General features: G+C 40.2%; 1 protein-coding gene across 2 annotated transcripts in view; it reads left to right on the forward strand.

The window, feature by feature from the left end:
• Positions 1–18,266: 18,266 nt before the first annotated feature.
• LRIG3 (leucine rich repeats and immunoglobulin like domains 3) overlaps positions 18,267–22,403 on the forward strand; it is a 39,783-nt gene continuing 35,646 nt past the window's right edge. Inside the window, exon 1 of one of the 2 annotated variants that reach the window (XM_031048058.2) lies at positions 18,267–18,342. Coding sequence is in view for 1 of the 2 variants with exons in the window: in XM_005148097.4 (XP_005148154.4) it covers positions 18,982–19,166 (185 nt within the window). In the remaining variant the exon portion in view is untranslated. Of the gene's footprint in view, positions 18,343–18,738; positions 19,167–22,403 lie in introns of those variants that run through there. The other variant, XM_005148097.4, reaches the window with a different exon arrangement.

The raw sequence follows: 22,403 nt of genomic DNA on the forward strand, positions 1-22,403 counted from the left end.
AGCACAAAAAGGATAGCTTTGCAATCATTTATTAAGGAAAAACCTGTGTTTTACACTCACTCTACAAGAGCAAGTAGTGTGGACTAGTATATGCGTACTGGTGCTATATGTATTTCAGAGGTGTGTATTGTGGACTACTTCTAGTCCTGTGGACTGATTGCCCATTAGACAATTGGAGCCTCCTGAGCACATTCCTGCAATGTGAATTAAGCAAGGAAAGTGGGGACAAAAAGATGCATGCCTTATGATTAGTGGGGATTTAGTCAAAAAAATCAATGGAATCTAGCTCCTTTAATGCTTATTTTTCCCTGTTGACTGTAGTGAAAGTTTAACATGATGAGCATATAGCAACTTTCTAAACTGAGGAAGGTAAATGCCACATTCCCCATCTCAGAGGGTGTTAACACTAACAGCATTGCCCTTCCTGAGTTCTCCTGTACCTACTAAATGTAAACTACTCCCTCAGTGTTTCTCTTTGTTCCACTCAGAATGGTTCTTCTCCTCTTCTTCTGTCTAATTTCTGGAAACAGTGGCATATAACCTGCAGGTCCTCTATCTTGGTTAATCTTATAGTAGGTTAAAAAATAAAAGGGGGTGCTCTGACAGATAAAAATGCAGGAGGACCACTCAGTCCTGTAAACTTCATTTCTTTGGGAAAACATAGGCTAAAGCACCAAAAACATTACCAAAATCACAGCAGAAGACTCAATAGATATCTTCTTTAAATACCCAATACTTTAGAAGCTTTGCAGTCAAACCTGGGCTGCTTCAACCAATGTGTGAGAGCAATGGGACACTGTAAAATCTTTTACCTGGAGCCAATAGCTGTTAAGCAAATCTCTTTCAGACCATTCACTTCCATTTTGATTCTAAGTTACATGGACAAAGAAAGCTAAAGGAATAAACAGAAGCAAAAAGGCACTGAAATTCAGCAAAGGAACAAACCAGAAAAAGGCATTCCTTCATTTTCTCATATTGGCACAAATGGAAATCTGAAAAGAGAAAATGCTAAAATTACTCCAAACCATTGAGTATCTGGGCAATTTAAATCCTTAAAGATTACTGCAGAGAGACAAATAGTTCCACACAGTTATTCTCTGCCAGTATCAGAAATTCCCCTTTATTAAACAAGTTCAAATAACAGCTCAGTGTTTCCCAACTTAAACAATGAAGTGTTATGTTTTCCACAGAGAAAAAGAGACACTATTTTCTTTTCCAGATTAAGTAATTTTACAGTGAATAAAACAACAAAACCAGGAAAAAATATTAAAATTTTATTTATTTATTCATTCATTCATTTATTCATTAATTGCCAGTTCCATCTGAGAGCTGGAGTTACCCCCTCAGAAAGGAAAGTCCTGGAGGCATACCCTGTGTGGAAAATGCAATTGCTACTGCTGTATGTTACTGTCTCATATACCACAGTAAGGCATTTCTGTCTCTTTCCTCTGGAATTAGAAAGTATTTTACTACATGATTGAAAATTCTTTCTGCATTTGGTGTTCCTTAGCTTCTGTCAGCAGCAATTCATATTCTAGAAGATGATAGAGAAAGTATCTGTTATAAATACATAATTTATGTAACAATAAAGAATCATGGATCAGTCTGGTAGTGATGACATTAACAAATATTGCTGTTTTTAAATTAGATGTTTTCTTGATCTATCTGTGAAAATAACACATTATTTCAATCAAAGAGCAAACTTTCTCAGTTTTCAATTTGAAGTTATTTCTAGAGAAGAAGGAAAAAGGAATGAAAGACAGAGATAAGACTGACTGCAAATGTCTTGGCTAGGATAGTACAATTCCATATTGGAGAAAGCAAAACAAAGATACCAACCATCCTGCCTCAAAAAAACAACAACAGCAAAACTATACTGAAAGTAAGAAAACCAGAACCGCATTATATCTTAAGGTCATATTAAGAATTTAGAAAGTGGCAATGCATCCAGTGATGAGGGCACTGATAAACAGTCCAGGATTGTTCAAGACCAGGTTGGATGAAGCCTTGGGTGATATGGTTTAGTGTGAGGTGTCCCTGCCCATGGCAGGGGGGTTGGAACTAGATGATCTTCAGGTCCTTTCCAATCCTAACTATTCTATGATTCTATGATTTTTACATCTTTAGGTTTTTAGATGATTTTCAGAAAATATCACACAGTTTCAGACCTTTCTTGAGGCAGAAAATTAAGTTTTAATGAACTTCCCAATGTACAAAATCCTTACAGGACAGATAGAATTGCACTACCAAGGTCATGTTCTTGTGAAATGGACGAGTTAATGGGACGCGTGGTCTCATCACCAGTAATCATCACAAAGAAAATGGCACATGCTGCAAGACTAAACATAATTCATGTTAGAGAGACACTACTGCAAGGATAAAGAGCAACTCACTAACAGTTTTACTAATCACAGAGATCCACATCAAAGCATGCCTTCTGGAGACAAGTATTCATCTAGCTCCATTAAACTGAAAATATATGCAAAATGCAGTACCTTTGTTTCTCTTTTGAGAATGTTGAGAATGGCAGACAGAAAAATTCAAACTCCAGAGCTAGCCGTGTCTCAAGGAACAAAGACATCAGGGAGTTAGTCCCTGTTATAGACAAAGCTACAAGATGGAGTTTTCTTTAAAAAGGAAGGGATAAAGCTGTAGCTCCAGAGGATTTGGAAGTTGGCACAAATGCACTCATCACATGTGGAGAAAGAGCTGAGATAAGCTGAGAACATATGTCTGAGATAAGCCAGGGGAACAGCTGCTTCACACGCAGAAATACTAAAGCAGACGTATATGCAGATCTGTGAAAAAATATCAACAGTGCAACAATCAACAGAACCAGGAGATTGGTAATAGATCTTTTCATTATTAAAAGTTATAGAAATTACAAGATAGCAACAGATTAGTACTTTGTTTTTGAGGAAGTGAGCTGAATGGAGGGCAAAACTAAGGTCACAGGCCAAAATGTCTTTGTGGTTCATAAAAGCCTGTCAACTGGTTGATCTGATTGTGTTGAGACCACTAACACCACACTGACCAAGAGTTTCTTATTGCATCGTTGCACTTCCCTATCATCATTTCTACTTATGTGCACTGATTCTCAGCTTACACACAAATTCAGGCAGAGGCTGTCTTTTTGATCTTTGATGGATGTGTAGCAGACCTGACTTGTTAAGACAACAGGCCTCCATGCCCCGCGGTAGAACACAGTGTCAATTGGGAACTTAAGCACAAATTATCATCTAATAAGTGCTTTGAAAGCAAATGAAGACAGAGCTGCATGACATGCTAGAGTGTCAGGGTAGTTATCAACCATACAAGAAGGGACCTCAGAAAAAGATTCATCAAAGAACAGTGTTTTTGCTTCACAGTCCAGCAGAAGAATGAAGGACAGAACAAAAAAAGCAGTAAAATAATAGGGGGCTATAATGATCCAAAGATCCAAGGTCAATGTACTCAGGTCAGCAGATCTGGTATAGCCCTCAAGGAATGTGAGAATGTAAAAGCTGGATCTACACTAGAACAGAGCACATGGGAGATACACGATAGCTTGCCCTTCAGTAGCAAGGTCAGCAATGAAGAGTTATCAGTTATAGGTCTTCTCATACGTAGTTAGGCCAAGGCCAGGATCTGAATTTAACAAGAATCTCAATTATAAGTGCCAGCCAACGCTCCCAATTTTTATGCAAGACTTGCAGACAACATCAGATTAAAGCAAAAAACATCTGGCGAGCTGGAGGCTACATTAAATAGAACCAAACCAAGCACATAGAGAAGACTAGAAAAACCATGATGGCATGAAAAGAAAGGCTGGATTCCTAGAACATTTGCATACCAACAATATCTGTCCACAGCAAATCAATAAAGGCTTTAATAGAGAACACAAAATAGTTACTAAAGGAACTTATATGTACAACTCAAATGGAGAGAAGTGTTCATTAGCTCTTAAGCTGTGGAGAGAGATTCCCTTATGGCAAAACTGCTCAATAAGTATATGCTGATCTCATACTAACTCAGTGGGAATAAGTTATAAACAGTATGCAATGAGAACTGTTTATACGTCTCTGGAAAAGAATCAGTATTAAGATGTGCATTCTCCAAAAACAGCACCTGGGAAACACCTCCAATCTGGACTTCATATTCTGCATTAGTGATTTTCTCTGGGTCTGTCCATTGAATTCTCAAGAGAGTTCTGATGGTCATGCTGGAGGAAGCTAGCACTTTTCCTTCTTCATCTAGAGCTGAAAACATAGCATGAGAGCATCCCTGGTTAAAACATTGGATAATAGTTTTGATTTACATTATACTGAAGCAGATTTACAGCAACCAAATGAGGAAATCAATGAAAGGAGTGCTGACAGAGATACAGGGAAATGGTTGAGAAAGTCACCAGAATTTTATCAAATGTTGGCTACAGATGTTTGTCTACACGTGCCTATATTCTTTGAGAAACTCTGAATATTTGCTTGATGAATTAACTGCTTGCAGAATAAGTTACTATTCTCAGAATGCTGCTCCAGGCAGTTTGCAGTGTGCACTAGGGAACTCCAGCAACCAAAACCTATGCAGGATTTTTATAACAGTTGTCTTGGGACTAGGAACTTCATTTTAATTTATGGTACCTGACTCCTTCTGTTGGCTTAAGTCACTTATTCAAAGGTGTATTCAAAGGCAGTGGCAGAGCTGGAAACTGAGTTTTGACCTATATGCTAGAACTCAGTTCTGAGGCCATTCTCCTGTGACTGAATGTAAGCTGAACTTACCAGTTTCCTAATCAAGAAAATACATGTGGTACAGTATCCTTGTTTATATTAAAGCAGAGATAAATTTTCTTTGCCTATTTTTTCTGAGAGTGACTTCATTCTATATGTGGCTTTTAATTTTGTGCACTTTTTAAGAAGTGTTTTGGTTTACTTTTTAGGGAGAGGGAGGAGGAGGAGATCAGGAGCTCCCTCTCAAAATTCTTTTGCAAATATAGATTTTACTTTTTTGTACATCAAATTTTTATCCACTTGTAACATCTATTTTGCCTGAGGCTATGACAGTCTTTTCTGCTAATGTAAGAGACCTACTGAATCTGCCTACAGATATCTATAGTTTTTTCACAACTTTGCCTCTTCTTTCTGTGAAAGCTTCAGCCTTTGAATAACACAAAGTTTTAGAGACAGAAACCAGAAGGAGAGGGAGCCCATCTGCTAGCCACAGGAGCTAGCTTCCCTGCAGAACCTGCATATTTCCACTTGGAAATACAAGGAAGAGTTAATGCCTGCTTCAAAGCCTGAGGCACATATAACTTCACTTCCACTCTACCTGGCTGCAACCCACAGCTGCTGGGGGTCTCTGCATGTGGCAACCAGCTTGCATGGCCCTGCTGCAGGGGCTACACAGGGCACAGGGAAGAACAGGCTCTAAGACTTTCCTTATTCACATGAACCAAAGAATCACAAAAGACCTACCTGTGTCTAAACAGAAACAAAGCACAACCTTCTATTGTTATTGAAATTTGACAAAATTATTCTAGAAATGAACTTACACCTCCACAGGCTACGTGATTCCAAGGGAGCGCCATCAGTCACTGCTCTGAAATACCTGATTTATTATACACAGGTATGAGGTAATTACTACATATTTATTACTTATTATTTTATTATGTGTTTATTTTGGAGGGCAGTCGACTATTTGTAATTAGGTTTGCATCCATTATAAAGCCCTTTTAAGGCTGTTTTATACCTTTGACTTGTCCTGGCTTGAAAGTTACCACATTTATTCTGCAGGCAAGAGGGAATGGATCTTGTTTAGTTTGAAAAATAAACATGTCCCAGAGCTTCAGTTACTGAATTTCAACTCAGAAACACCAAAGGAAGCTACTTTTCTTACTTATTTTAGTAAGAAAACAAGTTTCCTATGAAATCATTGGGTCTAAAGCATGTGGGCTTTAGTCCTGTCATGAGTTCCATCCTTTCAAAAGTCTGAGCATTCACAAAACCTCTGTGAAGCAAATGGGCATCTTCCTATTCACAGTTCATCCTCCAGGCTCAGGAGTTTATGATCCGTTTTCCATTTGTTTCCCAGGCATCACCCCCTGTCTGATCAATAGGAGATTTGGTCATGAAACAAGGAAATAAACTACTTTGAACTGTTCCTTACTGGTACTCATTGTTGCATTTCAATTGGTAGGGGGGTTTTGCATAAAAGATTCTATTACCAAAAGTTTGTGTGCTCTTTTCTCATCATTTAAATGCAAAACCTTGTTCCCTTAAACAAGGCTTTCCCCCTTTTAGTGATAAAATGGCAAAAATTAAAACATTTTATTAACACATTCCTTGGTAATTTTCCACCAGCACAACCAGAGACAGGACTGCTTTTCATAATAATCTCTTCCTTCAATAACTCTTATTAGAGGTTCCCTTTGAATCTACCGTGATCAAGCGCTTGCAGTCTTCAAGTGCAACGGTTTTATCATGATCCCTTCAGTATGAAAATGCATGTTGGTTTTATTCCATTTTGCTTTATTCTTTAATAAATTTTTTCCCGAGTTTAGTTTTTAGTAAGTCCTGACAGTGACAATCACCCTATTGATTTCACAATTTTTGTGTCTAATTTCCTCATTCTATTTCCTTTCAGTATTTGTAGTCATCCTAAATGAATTTGAAATTGAAATAACATCTGAAGTGTTAAAAAGATTCTTTTTTCTTTCTTAGGCAATAAACATCTTGAGGTCTAATAAACATCTTGAGACCTCAAGATGTTAAAACACATCTTTATTACCTCTTTCAGCTAACTCGAAAAGGTGCAAACCTTTCTCCATACTAAAAGCTTTCTGGTGTACCCAGCTCAGTGGAATAAACAGACCTAAAGCTGCCAATGATGGTCCCAAAGAGCTGTTACCATGGCGGCTTTCTAGAAGGATTAGTGTCCTTTAATATGCTGATTAATCAGCTTTTAAATAGTGAAGATCCTTGAGTGTTTCCAAGTGAAGGCAATGTCTTTACTTGTCGGTATATAATGATGGAATCTGAAAAATCAAGTGATTAATACCTGAAGTGTTTAACTGTACATTTATTTCCAGAAAGGAAAAAGTGCTTTGTAACACATTTACTGTCTACCTATCCTGTCTGGCTGAACACTTTATTTAAGGGTTTTCTTATTCTCTCAGGAGCAGGAAACAGACATCCAATGGACATCCTCGGGAGCGCACCGAGATCGCGAGAGCCGGTTTGCACTTGCGCTTGGATCCTCGTACCCCCCTGCTTGTTCCATAATGCTCCTGAACGACAAGTTACTAAGCGCATTCAGCATTTCAAATTGCCTTGCACTTTGGGAAAGTAAGTGCTAATAGGCCTGCTCTTTCGAGCTCTAATTAGCATTATGCATGGGAAATGGCTCCTGAAAGCTTCTTACGGTCTCTCAGTTGAAGGCAACCTCAAAAAGCAAATAAATACCAGATAAATAGCTTTTTAAAAGCCCAGTTATAATTATTATTCAGTGTAACATAGAAATACTCTGCCTCTTTCTTACAAGTAAACATAATCATTTGTAAAGGCTTCTTAACTTTGAAGTGGCTTGTTACACCCACGTCTTTATACGAATTTAATGAAAGGAAAATGTCAGATGTCCCGTTGGGTGAAACAGGATTGAGTCTTTTGTCTGTGCTGCACTAATGTGTACTCCCCTGATCTTTCACTTGTACACTTACTTTTCTGATAATTTTATTGCCCTCTAAGTGTTCTCCTTCATTGCAATGTAATTCAGAGTGCTGTTCACTATATATATTGGCTTAACTTTTTTCTATGATTAATGCCCCCCAGAAAACACTGCTCCCATGTCTTCGTGTGACTTTAGATATGGCAGTAGTCTGCTGGAATTAAAAGGCCATTCACACTCCTAAATTAAGCATGTGTATAACCGTTTCTGGAACAAAAGCCTAAATTATCTCTCATATCTATTTCTAGTATCTCCATGTTGCATTTATTATTTGTTGTCTTCCGTTGTGTTTATAGTCTTTACCAATTATAAATATACATAAACCACTTTTTTTCCCATTCTTTGAGACCATAAATGAAAATAAGGAATACGAGCCTTGACATTCCACAGGACCTTTTTCTCGTGTCTCTCTAGGTCCTTCATTGGTCTTTCCTGAAATTTCCATCTGAAAATCTGATCTATGACAGATTAATTTAAAAATCCCAAATAAATTAAATTTCATGATGTGGTGTTTTGAGTGCTCTAATTCATGTCCTGGGGTGGACCAAATACACTCCCAGAATAATTCATAAAATCCAGGGCAGCTGTAGGACTGTGTTTAAGGTCACTGTTAGACAATACAAGACAGCACTGTGCTATTAACCATAGACTTATAGAATGGTTTGGGTTGGAAGGGACCTTAAAGATCATCTAGTTTCAACCTCCTTGGAGAAAGCACTTTTCTGATGAGGAGAAATGCCCAGCCTTTACTTTCATGGAGAGAAATGACAGCCTCTTTAAAGCCATGCAATAAAACACTCACTAGATTCAGTGCTAGTCCCCTTACTTGATGTTTATTTACTGTATGCGTGGCAGTAACACATTCCAAGTTTAGCATCAAAGAGACTCAAAATTGCAGTTGTATAACAATTTGGTGAGTTTGAAAGAGCAAAGGAAAGGTTCCTCATCTGGGAACTTCTAACGCCTCGGCAGAGAGGATGTTTCTATCAGCACTGCAAGTCACAGAAATCTGTGGGGAGCAGCAGGATTTGCAGGTTTTCCTGCCAGACTGCTGAGCCTGAGGCTGCTGTAGTCTGTCTCAGCTGAAAGCTGCACTAGCTGTGCTTGGAATCTCCTGTACTCCTCCTGACCAAAATGCATTGCAGTACAGGAAGCTAAATACCATGTGTATATAAAGCATATATAAAATATATTTATGTCTAGATGTATATATGAGTGTGTGTATATATGAATTTACATGTACAATATAAAAATGGGGCCTGAGAATTAACTGCACATAATTCAAATCAAAAAACCAGAATTAAAAAAAAAAGAGTTCATTAAAGAAGCGTAGCATACATGCAAACTTTGTGGCTTTAGACAAGCTTCTACAGCACTAGAAATGGAAGAACTTAAAAATACAAGCACTGATGTATGCTGTCTGGTTTGTGTTCAAATATTTTTCCATTTTTGAGCCCCTATACATTTTTTACTGGGAATATGGATGTTTGTCAGGCCTATGGAAATGAGCTTGTTTTTCTTGTACTGAAAGTTCCATGATCTTTAATACCAGAACTGTGTATTATTGAACTAAATGGAAGTGCAAATTGGAGCCAGATCAGGCACGAATACACAACTGCATTCTGACAAACTGGACAATATGATGTTTAATGCTATCTTTAGGATCTTAAACTAGCTTTGTTTGAGCTACATATAGATCCATTCTAATCCAGCATAAAGTTAAAACAGTCATGGGAGACAATCAATTTATGCCATGAGAGTTTCGAGGATGAAGATAACTATGGAAAAAATACTGAATTCATTTTAAGAGAAGAGTGAGATTTTTAACGTTCAAGGGACTGTGATGTTTCTAATCTCAGACTCAGTGCCCAGAAACTGGATTTACCACCACATTAAATGAGATTCTGCAGGCCATGATTTATGTGGTATGTTGTTTTCAGTAGTAAGAGCAGCTTAAGGTGCACAGAGGACCCCTAACACCTTGCCACTTGTTCCCTGGTTCATATTATGGCATTGCCTGTGGGGCCAAATGGCAAACCAGACAAATGAACAGAGCCAGGTTAAAAATAACTCCAACAAAAAAATCATGATCTGGCTTCCTGTAAGGCACCACAAGCAGCTGTGCTCACACTATGGAAAAGGTGGTGGGGGCAGGTCTGAGCAGGCAGAGCACTGGATGGGAAAATCTGAAGCCACTGCTGCTTGTAAAGATGATATTTACAGGGATACTCTGTTTTCACTGCACTCCATCCTCTCCACTTGAAAAGAAGTCCATGGGTGTAGAAGGGTTCTCAGGCCACAGGCTAAAGGCTACTCAGGGCTGTCCAATTTTCAAAAGCAGTGCTAAAGACAGCTTTGGGCCACTCATGCTTACAGAACACTTGCAGTTATAATGACTTCCCCATCAACTAGTCAGGTTTGCTTTGCCCGAAGTCTGCACACTCAGATCCCAGTTCAAGAAGGGGTCCTGGCTAGGAGGGGTTTTCACCATCAACCACGCAAGGTTGGCTGTTCTGTGTCCAAATGTTCCTCTTGAATACATGCTCAAGTGCTCTTCTGAATGAAGGGTTTTTACAGTAGTCCATTACAGCTCTGGAGATCAGTGTATGCCTGTAATACCATGTAAGTAATGATGACACCAGAAGGTTGTTTGCATTTGCAAAGTAGTCAGTAGTAACCTCTTTGGTAGAATTATTAATTTGTGTGAGCTGCTTTAACATATTTTATAATTCAATATATAGAAACATCTGTTTAAGACAACATATTAGAGAATTAAGGATTTTAAAAGCATTAGAGTGAGTTTAAGAGAATTAAAATGCAAAAGAAGTCAGGCAGTTATACTTAATTAACAAAAGTCCTACAACTTCATATATAACTGTTGCCATTTTTTATACAATAATATACATTCAAAAGCCATATAAGAGATTATGGTTTTAGCTTTAACTCTAAATGCCCTCTCATTGTTGATTTTATTTTAGCACACTTTATGTTTTATTTTTTTTTTTCTGACACATAGCCATATATATGTGTAAAAAGCACATTTATTTATAATGTAAGAGACTAATTTATGTATGAACTGAAATATACACAAGGCTAAGTTTCTTGGCTAGATCTCTTGTGATAGTATTTTAAAGCTGTATTCTTTTACTAATAAGATGCAAGTCCAAGGGTTTAACATTGCCCCAGCAGAATTAGTCTCCGAGGAACACATTGCTCACAGCTGCGGTGAAATATCCATCACTGAAAATTTCAGCACTTTTAATTCCATCTCAGTGACATCAGTGGGATAACTGAAATATTACTCACATGTGGTACTTGGTAAGTGTGTGTATGATTTTATCAAAGTTCTGCAAAAGAAACTTTGTGTTTATCATTGGCAGGTTGGTTTTTTCTTACCAAAAAGCAGAATTTAAAATATTAACGTGAATAACGTGGTTTATTAGTCATGTGGGGTCTTTTTTCATTATGATTAAAAGAAGATGTAATTTTCCCAGAGTTTAAAATTACCAGCAAACTTCTTCCTGTTTACTTTAGTTTCTAGCTTCTTTTTCTCCTTTTCACAGTATTGTGAAATTCATAAGCAGTTTAGCCAACCTTATGAAGACTTTTCTGATTATAAATAATTCAAAGGATAACTCATTTATCAAGTGCCTGCAATTCAATGAAAGCTATGGTTACTTAATCACTGCTGCCAGACATGTGCCCAGCCTGATCACGTATGTGGTAGTACTGTTTTGATTTTGACACTGTATATGTGGGCCACGGTACCTAATAACCCTCACTGTGGCATTGCGTCTTCTTATCCACCTAGGATGAGGTAAGATGCTGACACTGTTGTTGGCATCTCTCTAGAAGGCTGCTTTTTCTACTGCTAAGGCCAGTAGAGTCCAAAGAGAACTGTACCCGGAGCTATTTGCCTTGTAGCAATGCTAAAGCATCGCACCCTTTTATCCTATTTATTTCCTCTCCATAAGTTGCCGCAGCACTAAAGAACACAACTGCAAGAGGAACCCCTGACCCAGATGTTTCTTGTTCAGAGATGACAGCACACAACCAGGAAAGTATTTCAAGATCCAACACGTGCAATTCTCTGTACTGCTAAATATTTCCTTTGATAGATCTTAGAATGTAGAGAGGCCAGTGAAAGGGAGCAATGAATAAGAGAGATGAGTAGGCTGCAACACTGGGAGGGAAAACAACAAAGGAAAAACTAGACAACACTTATGGAAATGTATGCTGATGGTTCTATTAGCTTACCCTAAGCAGAAATCCCAGTTGACAAAGTCACTGAGGGCCCCAAAAGGTGCCATGACTATTAGGAAAAGGACAAACATCAGTCTCCTAGTGTTAGCTGGCAGCTAACAGGGCTATTTGGAAAGTGACATCTGCATTTCAGAGGCTCCCCAGATCATGCTGCCTGAATATGAGGGATATAAAAGAGACCATAGAAAGTTTTGCTTGTATAAGATTCCAAAAAGTGTTGAGGATTCATAGCAGTATCCTTTGCAGTTTCTCCCAATTCCATATTAACAAGACCAACACAAACAGCGTGCTACAGATCATTGCTCACCAATCTGGCCAGCTGGTACACAGTGCTGGTGACTGCTGCATCTCCTGCTGGGCTCTAGCTGGCACGTAGCCCATTCAGACCAGCAGGCTGGTTTTGCTGCCCTCTGATCCAGCCTGCTCTTTGATGCTCCGGCTCAGAAAAGTCAGACTTTATTGGCAAATATGGCTTTTGCAAGTAACCACTTGAGCAGCTGTGGAAGTGGTGCAATGTCTATTTGGACAACTTCTTACTGGGACAGTGCTTGCTTATTTTGCTTTATACAATAATTGGGAAAACAACAAGCAGCAGACAGCAAAACAAGGGGAGCAAGTTCAGACGACACTGCAGTCTGCTATGACTCACTTGTTCCCCAATGATAGCAATGTGATAGCTCTGTGCAAAATCTCAAGTGCTTGTGCTGCGCTGCGACACTAGGTATTCATTTTGTGAGAGCTGTAAATTGTGTCCTCCTCAGCCTGCTGCCAGCTTTCTGTAGCCCTCTCCACTCCACTCCACTCCTCTTTTACGTCTGCCCCCCAAACAGGACACAGTACTTCATGTCAGCCCTCAATGGAACATGTTTTTCTTTCTCTCACATAGAAAATGCCAACTGATGTAACCCATCAGTTACATTGTTGACACATTGTTGACACATTTAGCTTGTGATGCACTACTAGATCATTTTCCACAGGTTTCTCATTTTGTATTTGTTTGTATATGATGCTTCACTTAAGCATAGTCCTTCCCCTTTGTTTCACTAAATCTTATAAGATTTAATCTGTTAATAAATCCTTAATACAACTTCTTACATCAGCAGATAAAAAAGCAAACTACTACAGGGGTATAATAAAATTAAAAACTACAACAATTTATATTTGTGGTAAGTTTTGCTTATTACTGTTATAACAGTATAAAAGTATACTTATTATAGAAGAAGTTTGAGAAATATGCTTACATATTAGTCTATTTAGCTATTTGAAGTATATGTTTGAAGGCAGACAGTGGCAATAATCTAAAAATCCACAGTCTATCTAAACCAGTCATAAGGGTCCTTCTAGTCAGCAGAGAAGAAGAAAATCCTCCAGAGGCTGATTCATTCCAAATGTCTTGATTGCTTATTTTAGAAAGGTAGTAATCACTCTCTGGATGTGTCTTTCTCCACTGACTACAAAAGAAGCCGAGCCAACTGCTTTAGAATAGATACCAAACTCCCAAATTGCTAAAATTACACAAGATGAGTCCCAGCTGCAGCTTGTTACCCACTACCCCTCCCCGGATCAGATAATCAGACCTAAATTCTTCAGAGATTTAGGCCCTAACTCCCATTGATTTCTCCCTGTGAGATTTCTTAAACTGTTGACTTCAGTGAGAGTTACACACCTAAATGTGGTGAATACTTAACATTGGGGGCTGCAAAACACTGACAAAAATCTTACCCAATTTGCATGTGATGATTTAAGCAGATACAGCCTTCAAGCACCCACACCTCTCTGGCAGAAATTTCCATCCTCATTGCAGAAGGGAACACGTGTTCGTGCTTCAGGTGCAGTAACCTCCCCATGCCAAGGGAGAGGAAGAAGGAAGAGCTGAGGATATTACTGTTTGCGACAGCCACTGCTCGGTTAGATAGGGCATTTCTTTCATATTCCCTTTTTGGCCACTTCTTGATCTTTCTTACCACGAAACATTTTAAAAGATTATTTAAAAAACCCCAACAAACTAAAACAAATAGAGCAGACATGGCAGGTGTTTTATTACAGTAGCACCATCCTGAAATTACATCTACTTATTTTTATTCAAATTGACAACATTTCAACTCGAGTGTTCCTTAATGACCTAAAACTAACTCTTCTTTTTTTCCCCTTTGAAGTTACATCATTGTAGATGTTGATTGTTTAATTGTCTTTCCAATCATGCACTTCACTTCCCACTTAGCCCCATGCAGGACATGACTTGAAGACATTAACAATGTCACTAATGTGGATTGCCTTAGGATGATTAAGTTTATTTGTAGAGGAGGCAAACACTCACTGTTTGGATGAATTCTATAAAAGCTGAACATTTTCTGCCCTAGGCAAAGTTTTCAGAAAGAGTTCGTATAGTTTTTCTGGTTGCAATCAGTGCATTCAAATTATGCCTAATTTGGTTTTCATAGCGTCAGTGTTGGATCACACAAAGTCACGTATAATTACTACCAAAAATAAATCTTGGTATGCACCTTGGGATATTCACCATGGACTTATGACACATTAGCAGGAGATTCACAGTTACTAGGAAATTATTTAAGAACATTTTATTGTTTTCCTCAAATGCAAGTGAAATTGCAGTGGCTAATCATAGGAATTGAAACACATGGTCATGAAGTCTTAGTGCTATTATAAATTAAAAGTAGTATCCATTGCTATAACCAATGGGCAGAAGAAAAGGAGGGTAGGAAACCTCTTTAGAAGTTTAGAGTAGTTTAGAGTAATTTCCATGAAATATATTCCATTATATTGGATGAGGTTCTTGTTTACACACAGAAAGTGAAGAAGCTAAAAGGGTCTTCTGCATCCAGTAGAGAGGTTTTGTGTGTCTAGTAACCTCTCTCTCATCGTGGCTTTATGAAAAGTTTTGTTAGCTTTAAGATTATTTTTTAATTACTTTTTTAAACAGATTAAACTGAGGAACCTGCAATAGGGAGTTATAATCTTGAGAGGATGAACTCTTCATCTCCTTCTCCCAGATAGTCCTAAACATCTTTGACTAGAAATAAAATAGAACTGGGAAAGTTCAGGAATAGACAGGACATTAATTCTGGTAATACTCCTACAGGGGCATTTCCTGATAGGAAAGCAGATAGATGTGTGATTGGTATCTATCTCACTCCATCAGAACTGAGATGTGTCAGATCATAAGAAATGGTGTTCTGATTTGCTTCTGCTTTTTGCTGCTGAACACTACCTAAATCACTTTATTTACCCATGAAAAGTAGAAAATCTAAAACAAATACTAGACACAGATTTGGATTACCTCGTGATCCATGAGAAGAACACGGGGAGACTCTTAATTCCCAGGATGGTCTTAATGAACATAAACATTTAATACAGGTGTAAATGTTTACTCCTTTTGACCTTCTGACAAATCCTGCAGGTTTAACTATACATAACTGCATACAACTATATGTAGTTGCCTCTAGTGTCTTGAAACTCCTTTGAAAACTGATTAAAAGAACTGAATTTAAATTAAACAGTTGAAGTTAGTAATGTAATTTTAAGTCAGAACAGAAAATGCACAGTATCTTAAATTGGTTTTACTTAACTTAGCTATAGGTAAATTACTTGTAATAATCTGCTAAAACCAGCCTGATTAAAAATTGACCTTTTCTGGAGGTAGGTTACTTGAAAGCAGTGCCCAATTTCAGCGTGTTAATGATATGTAAAAAAATTATACCTAGACAGCTTCTGGGTGTGTCTTTTGCCTGAAGTGAATGCATATTTTAAACAACATATGTTTGGACTTGAATCTGTAAACCCCTGTTTATCTGATTTAAAATAATCAGGAACTGAAAAAGACACCAGTAGAGTCAACCCAAACCATCCCAATGAAGGCTCTACAGATCACTATATAAGCTCCTTTCCTCCACTCCCAGCTCACTCAGACTACAATGTTCAGCAGTCTTGTGGAGGAAATTAATCTCTTTACCCGAAGAAAGAGCTTTAGGATCTAGTTTTACAAGATTTTTTTTTCAGCAGCAGTGCTTCCCCCTCCTCATTGTTATCCCCTCAGGCTGACCTATATTCAGGCTGCCATAGAAAGGGCCTGTCTTTGTGTAACCACCAAGTCCTCTTCCTTGTGCAGCTACACAGAGAGCTGGACAAGTACTTTATTCGTACTCAGAACTAAAGGGAGGAGGGTGGAGAGGTGTGTGTGTGTGTTATCATTTTTGATGGGGCTTCAGTAAAATCAGTTCTTTAATCCTGTTGAATATGCATTTACACTAATGCTGATGCTAAACAAGGGTCATCAGAAATCCCTTGCTATGTGTGGAGATAACAGGGTAGAGGACAGTGAAGCCTCTCTTTTTGATGCAAGCTTACTTAGGGCAGACATAATCCAGCCACACCTGTGAAGGAGACATTCGCATTTGCTTACATACAGTCATGGTGGTCTCATAATGATGAAGAGACCTCTGGGCTTTGGGTCTGCCAGCACTTGCAGCATTCGAATCAGGTTCAGAACTGGTCCCTGAGGCTTTTGAAGAAAGCAAATCCCCCTGAGGGAAAAAAGACTTTCTGTCATGGGCTCTGAAGTACACCACATAAGCATTTTTTGAATTCGTAACACAATCAGTTTTAAAATGTTTTATTAAGCATTTTGAGAAAAGAAGCTGCAAAGACAGATGGATTAATTTTCTGAATTGCTTAACTTAAAACAGCTTCATATATTAGCACTAAATATGCGTTAGTTTTTTACAAAGGGCACAGTGTTCCATGACTGCATGAGTGGTTTTCAAAATTACAGAAACAGAAGTTTTTGACCTTTTCAACATTATTATCTTTTTTCTGCTTTCTTTTCTAAGATCCTCTCTTGTTCTGTAGTTCAGATATGTACTGTGTATATTACTGATTGCTATGATAAAATAAGTTCAAAATGCTTTGTTTCCATTTTTCCTTTCCTTCAGATATTAAAACTGACAGTTTAACAACTCTGTTGCTACTTACTAGTGAATTGCCGCCCTTGCCAACACTCAAGATAAGACAAGCTCATTTTTCCCTAATAAGAAGCTCTTTGCTGTGCATCCTGGGAACTGTAGTACAAGGCTTAGTTATTTTAAATCCGTTTTAATTTTAGTAAAGTGCTCAGTAATTCCCTTGAGCAACATCAACATGAAGATCTACCTCTTGAATTTTTGATTACTTTGCAAAAGTATCAAGTATAACATATTTTAACTAAATGAACAGAACACATTCAAGGTCTCTGTATCTTAGTATAATGGTGTGAAACAGCTGGGCAGCTAGAACAAATGCTGACACTTTGGAAATGGAAGCTTTCCCACTGACTTCAATGGGAACAGGTACAGGCGGATAACTTTGAAAATCAGGATCTAGCATTGCCCCATTGGCTGTTTGGAACAGCTCAGTGTTTCACGGGCTTTGCTCATCTAATGTCAACATTTTTGAAAGCAAGGCAGCAGCTGCAAAGAAACTGAACAACTATGACATGCCAATGATGCCAAAGCAGTCTCATTGACAAGAAATAAATGATAGCAACTTGCAAGTACACAGTAATTAATTTTTATCATCTTATTTTGTTTCTTTGCTTGCTTGAAGTGTAGAAAAAATGCGTGTCCCACAGCAATTTCCCACAGCAATTTCCTTAAGGAGCACCAGTGGTCAATAGAGCACAAGCTGACAGAGCACCACACAACTCTACACACCCCATGCATCTGAACCAGTTATGCTGACAGTGGCACATGAATGTTTGTTGTCACTCAGGGCTTGCCAGCTGGCTTTGAAAGTTCATGATTCCTGACTAAAATGTAGTTTTGTTTCTTTAATTTCAGCTGCATCCTGAGATGCACATGGGATCAATAAAAAACAGGGACAAAGCTTCAGCCTTACAAATCTTTATATCGGAGCTGTCAGGCTTTTGAGGCTCCAGGTTCCCAGTGTCTAAGATGTCTACGATCTTTCAGGTGAAACATATAGAGGTGGGAGAGATAGCACAGCGCCTGTGAGCAGTTTGATGTCTGCTGCTGGATATTAGGGGTGGGTGAAGACTACAGTAATTGAATCCATTGGAAGGCCTGGGCTTACATATGGAACTTGAACAATAGGTATTTACTTAAATTACATAGATTACCTCAGAGATGTGGAATCTGTATGCCCTGCCCACTTCCCTGAACCTCTGAAGCTGGGATCCTGTGGGGAATATAATGGGCTTAATTACGGTGTCTGGACTAGCCGAGTAGGACCCAGAAGGCAGGAGTTAACCTCACCTCACCTTTTACATGCCAGTGACCCCAGGCTTGGCTGGGAAGCCGTTGAGGCCTCCAGAATTGCCCCAACCCATGCTAAATGAGTGCGATGGCGAAGGGGAATCCCGCACGGGTAAGGCCTCCATGCCCTTGCCTTCGTGGCTCGGCCTGCTCCCAGCGGGTGACGGCGAGGGCACGTAGTGCCCGGTGCTCACGGCAGCCGGGTGCTGTGCTGCCCGTCCATAGTAAGGCCGTCGAAGGGAGCAAGGCCCCACACACACGCTCGCTGTGCTGCGAGGCCACCCGTTGGCTGTCTCTCCCGAGCCGGGCTGCGAGCCCAGGAAGCCGCAGCGGCCTGGCAGCAACCGGGAACGACCCCAACCCACCCGGACCCTTACCCGTCACCCCACACCCGCAGCCCCAGCCCCAGCCCGGCGGGGCGGTCGGGGGGTGCGGCCGTCACATGGCAGGGGGAGGGGGCTCCGACGGGGCGGGCCGTGCTCGGGGCTCCCCCGACCGCTCGGAGGCGGGCTGAGGCGGCGGAAAGTTTGCGGAGTGGCTGTCGGCCGGCGGTGCTGGGACCCCCTGTCGCTGTCTCCCTTTACTTTTCTCCTACATCCCCCTTCTCCCACCGCCTTCCCCCTTGGCGGCGGCTCTGGAGCATGAGTGGGAGCTGCCACCCGCGCTGAGAGGCGGGAGGTCGCGCTGCGCCCGGGTCTGTCAGTGCGGGAACGCCAGGGACGGGAGCACGGGCAGCGGCTCCGAGTCCGCCATGCCCCGCCGACCCTGCGGGGTGTCCGCTGCTCTCCTCCTGCTGATGTTGCTGCTGCTTCTACGGGGGGACCACGCCGCCGCCCGCTGCCCCTCGCCCTGCCGCTGCTCCGGTCACCTCGTCGCCTGCAGCCGGCTGGAGCTGAGAGGGCTGCCCGAGCGCTTGCCGCGGGGGGCGGTGCAACTGTGAGTGCCGGGGCGGCGGGCACCGCGGGGGGCTGGGGGTGCCGGCCCGCTCCCGTCCGCCATCTTCTGCTCCCGGGGCTGTGGTCCTGTCCGCGAACACGGAGTTTCGTGGCGGTGCCGGGTGGGGACAGCAGCCGGCAGCCAGGCTGTCAGCGGGACTGCGGCCCCGGTGTGGTGGAGATGGGAGCGGGCCCGGCAGCGCCTCTCGGTGTTTTGGGAGGGGGAGGAAGAAAGTTCTGATGACTTTGTTGGAAAACGTGCGACAGTCACAAAGTTACTATTGATTTACGTGCCGGGAAAACTGGGTCTCGGTTTTACTTGTGCGGTTTTCGCCTCCTTTCGCCTATAGTTTAGTCTGTAATGGCTTTTCTATGAGCGGAGCTTGCCCCGCTGGGTCCGGTGGCACGGGCTCGCCGAATCTGCAGTAACGTGGACTGAAATGCCGTCTGCAGGAAATCTGCTTTTTCTTGGCAAACTTTTATGGACAAAGCTTAAGTTACAGGAGCTTTCTAAAAGCTTGAAAATATCTGAGGAACTTTCCCCATTTGTTTTTAATCTTTTGTCACTGAGAGATCTTCTGTATTAGCCGTATTAATTTTCTGTTACATTTCCAAAGCAGATTGAGATAAGGACTTTAAAGTAAACAGGAAGACTTTCAATTAGTTGTGGCTAATTCTGTTCAATTGCCTCGTCTGGAGGTCATGCTGCTTTACTCATGAAATGTGGATGCCTGTATTGACACCAGATGGAACTGAACACAGGAATGGCTCTGGGAGCTGAATATTTCCAGGAGTGGTACAGGAAAGTGTGAGGAGAAATATTTTATTTTTTAGTTTTCTTATTTTTTTTTATTTTTTGGCTTATGTGACTGAAGCATATGAACCAAGTGCCAGGTCTGCTTTACCTTCAACAACTGGTTTTGCTTCCTGTTAAATTTCATTCCTCCTGCTCTTTTGAACTATTTGAGTATGCTAGCGTAAGTTTTCTTACAAACCTAAGGCTTTTTCGATACTAAAGCTAAGCTTCATAGCTTAGTTTAGTAGCTTAGCTTTAGGGCTATTCAGTTAAAATTCAGGTGTGACAGCATGCTAAACAAAAAACCAAAAGGGGGCCTGAATCAGGACTTTCATTTTAGGAGCTGCTTTAAAAAGCATTTTGCATTAGCAGTAATCCAAATTTGCCTTTTCCACTTCTATTACTGAAAGACAATAGAACACATTGCAGGGCTTTTTTGTTAGCACAAGGAGGGCTTTTCTAATTAGAATTCCCTTGGTAGTGTAAATTGTCCTTATGTAAGTTCACATTCCTTTAAAAGTGTGAGAAAATAAGTTCCACTTGTATAAATAAGCTTTGGTCTGTTGTAAGAGGTCCTGCTGTGATTACTCATTGGACAGCTGTGTCACTAGCTCTTAAACTCACAGGAGTACATCTTTGTAGGTGTCACCAAACCATGTGGTCTGGCTGCTTTTGTGTAAATATTTCTTTTGTTTGTGTCAAATGCCTTAGAAGTGCCCTCCTCTTTCTTCCTTTCCCTCCTCTTAGTAAGACAACAGGGAAGGTTGCCTGTTACTTCCAGCTACCCCAGAATTTAAAGCTGGGATTGCGCAATCCTGAAGATTATGATGCATTTCACTTTTACATATGCGAAAAGAAAAAAAAGGTTTGACTAACCTGGATTATTGTTGCAACAAACTGTACACTTACGAATTATAAAAGACTGCGTATGAATTTTATTGGTGTATGTTTACTGTGTTTTCCATGGAAGGCCATAGCGGGTATAGCCAAAGGCTAGTAGTTTAATTGCAGGCTTTCCAATCCTCTTTAGAAAACAGCTATTACACCAGTGTTCTCAACATATGCAAACGAGATCTCCCAAGCGGGAGAGTGAGAGCTCTTGTGCCTGAGAAGGCCCGTGTAAGGCTTTACACCTTCCTCTGCTCGACTGTCTGCTTGCCCAGATGGAGAGCAGGTCAGATGAAGTTGGTTTTTTTGAAGCTCCTTTTCACTCTCATGCTTTTTGTGTTCAGATTTCCCCAGTGAAATGAAATGAGTGTCTAATGTGGAAAGGCTGCATGACCTTAAGGAGAGAAATAAACCAAAAGAGCCGGAGAACTGAGTTATATCCCCTTCCTTTTGGTGGCAGGTGTGAGGCTACTGCCATGTGCGGAAGTGACTTCACTGAATGGGTGTAGACAGACTAAAATTTCCAGCTTTACTGTCATTTTGGCCAAAAAGACCATCTTTTGTATGGAAGATAACAGTCTGCTGAAAACTGATAAACATTTGTAATGGCTTTGTGTACAAATAGTTTTGGAGTTAGATTTCCATTTACTTCCAGGATGTGTGTCCTGAGATTGCAGGAGCATGGGTTTGTTAGAGCTGGTGTAGCAGAGCCGGAGGTGAAGGAATGAAAAGAGGAAGAGTGTGGAGCATTGGCTAGTGCTCTCCTTGTGTGCAAACTCCCAGTGGCACTGCCATACCCCTCTCCAGGTTCACTGAAGAATACTGAAGTTGTCAGTGGGGCAGGAGGGAAAGTCTGAAAGATGGTTTCCACTTGTGTTTGTATTACATCTTTAGTATTTACATTTTATAAATCCTCTAGTTCTCTAGCAGGATTGCCAGAAAAAAGGGCTGTATGGTTTTCACAGCTGTTTTTCAATATTTTCCAGACTAAAACTTGAACATAGCAAGCTGATTTATGAGTCACTTTGGATCAGTGCCTTAAAACAGCTACAGCCTGGCTTTTTGTTTTTCAGCTCTCCTGATTTCTGCTGAATTAGCAGCTCTATAGGCCCCTGTGGGACTGATTAAGAAGCTGTTGCTGGATTTGCATTTTAAAATTTGACTTGGGGCTCAGGTTTCTGAGTTCTCTAAGGAAGAAGATGATAATTGTGACTAAGTGTTGTAAATTAAGTTAGAGTCTAAAAGTTGTATTTATAAAATGTGTGAAGAAACACTACACACTAGGCCTTCCTTTCCATTTTTTATCATGCAGACATTGATGTTCAGTGATACTTTTCAGTTTTCTAATTCAGAGACTTGTGAGTTACAAAAGATGGCCATACAATACAGAAAATAGTTTCTTTCATAAAACAGGCACTTAAAAGGCCTCAAAAACTATGGCATGTTTTTTCAAGTGGAGGCAATTCTACTTAAATGCTCAATCACTTTTATTAGAAGTTTGGGTAAAGAACAGGTATATATACTTTTTATTGTTATAAAGAATTTCTTAATATA

This window comes from Melopsittacus undulatus, chromosome 5, assembly GCF_012275295.1.
Source record: "Melopsittacus undulatus isolate bMelUnd1 chromosome 5, bMelUnd1.mat.Z, whole genome shotgun sequence".
NCBI lineage: Eukaryota > Metazoa > Chordata > Aves > Psittaciformes > Psittaculidae > Melopsittacus > Melopsittacus undulatus.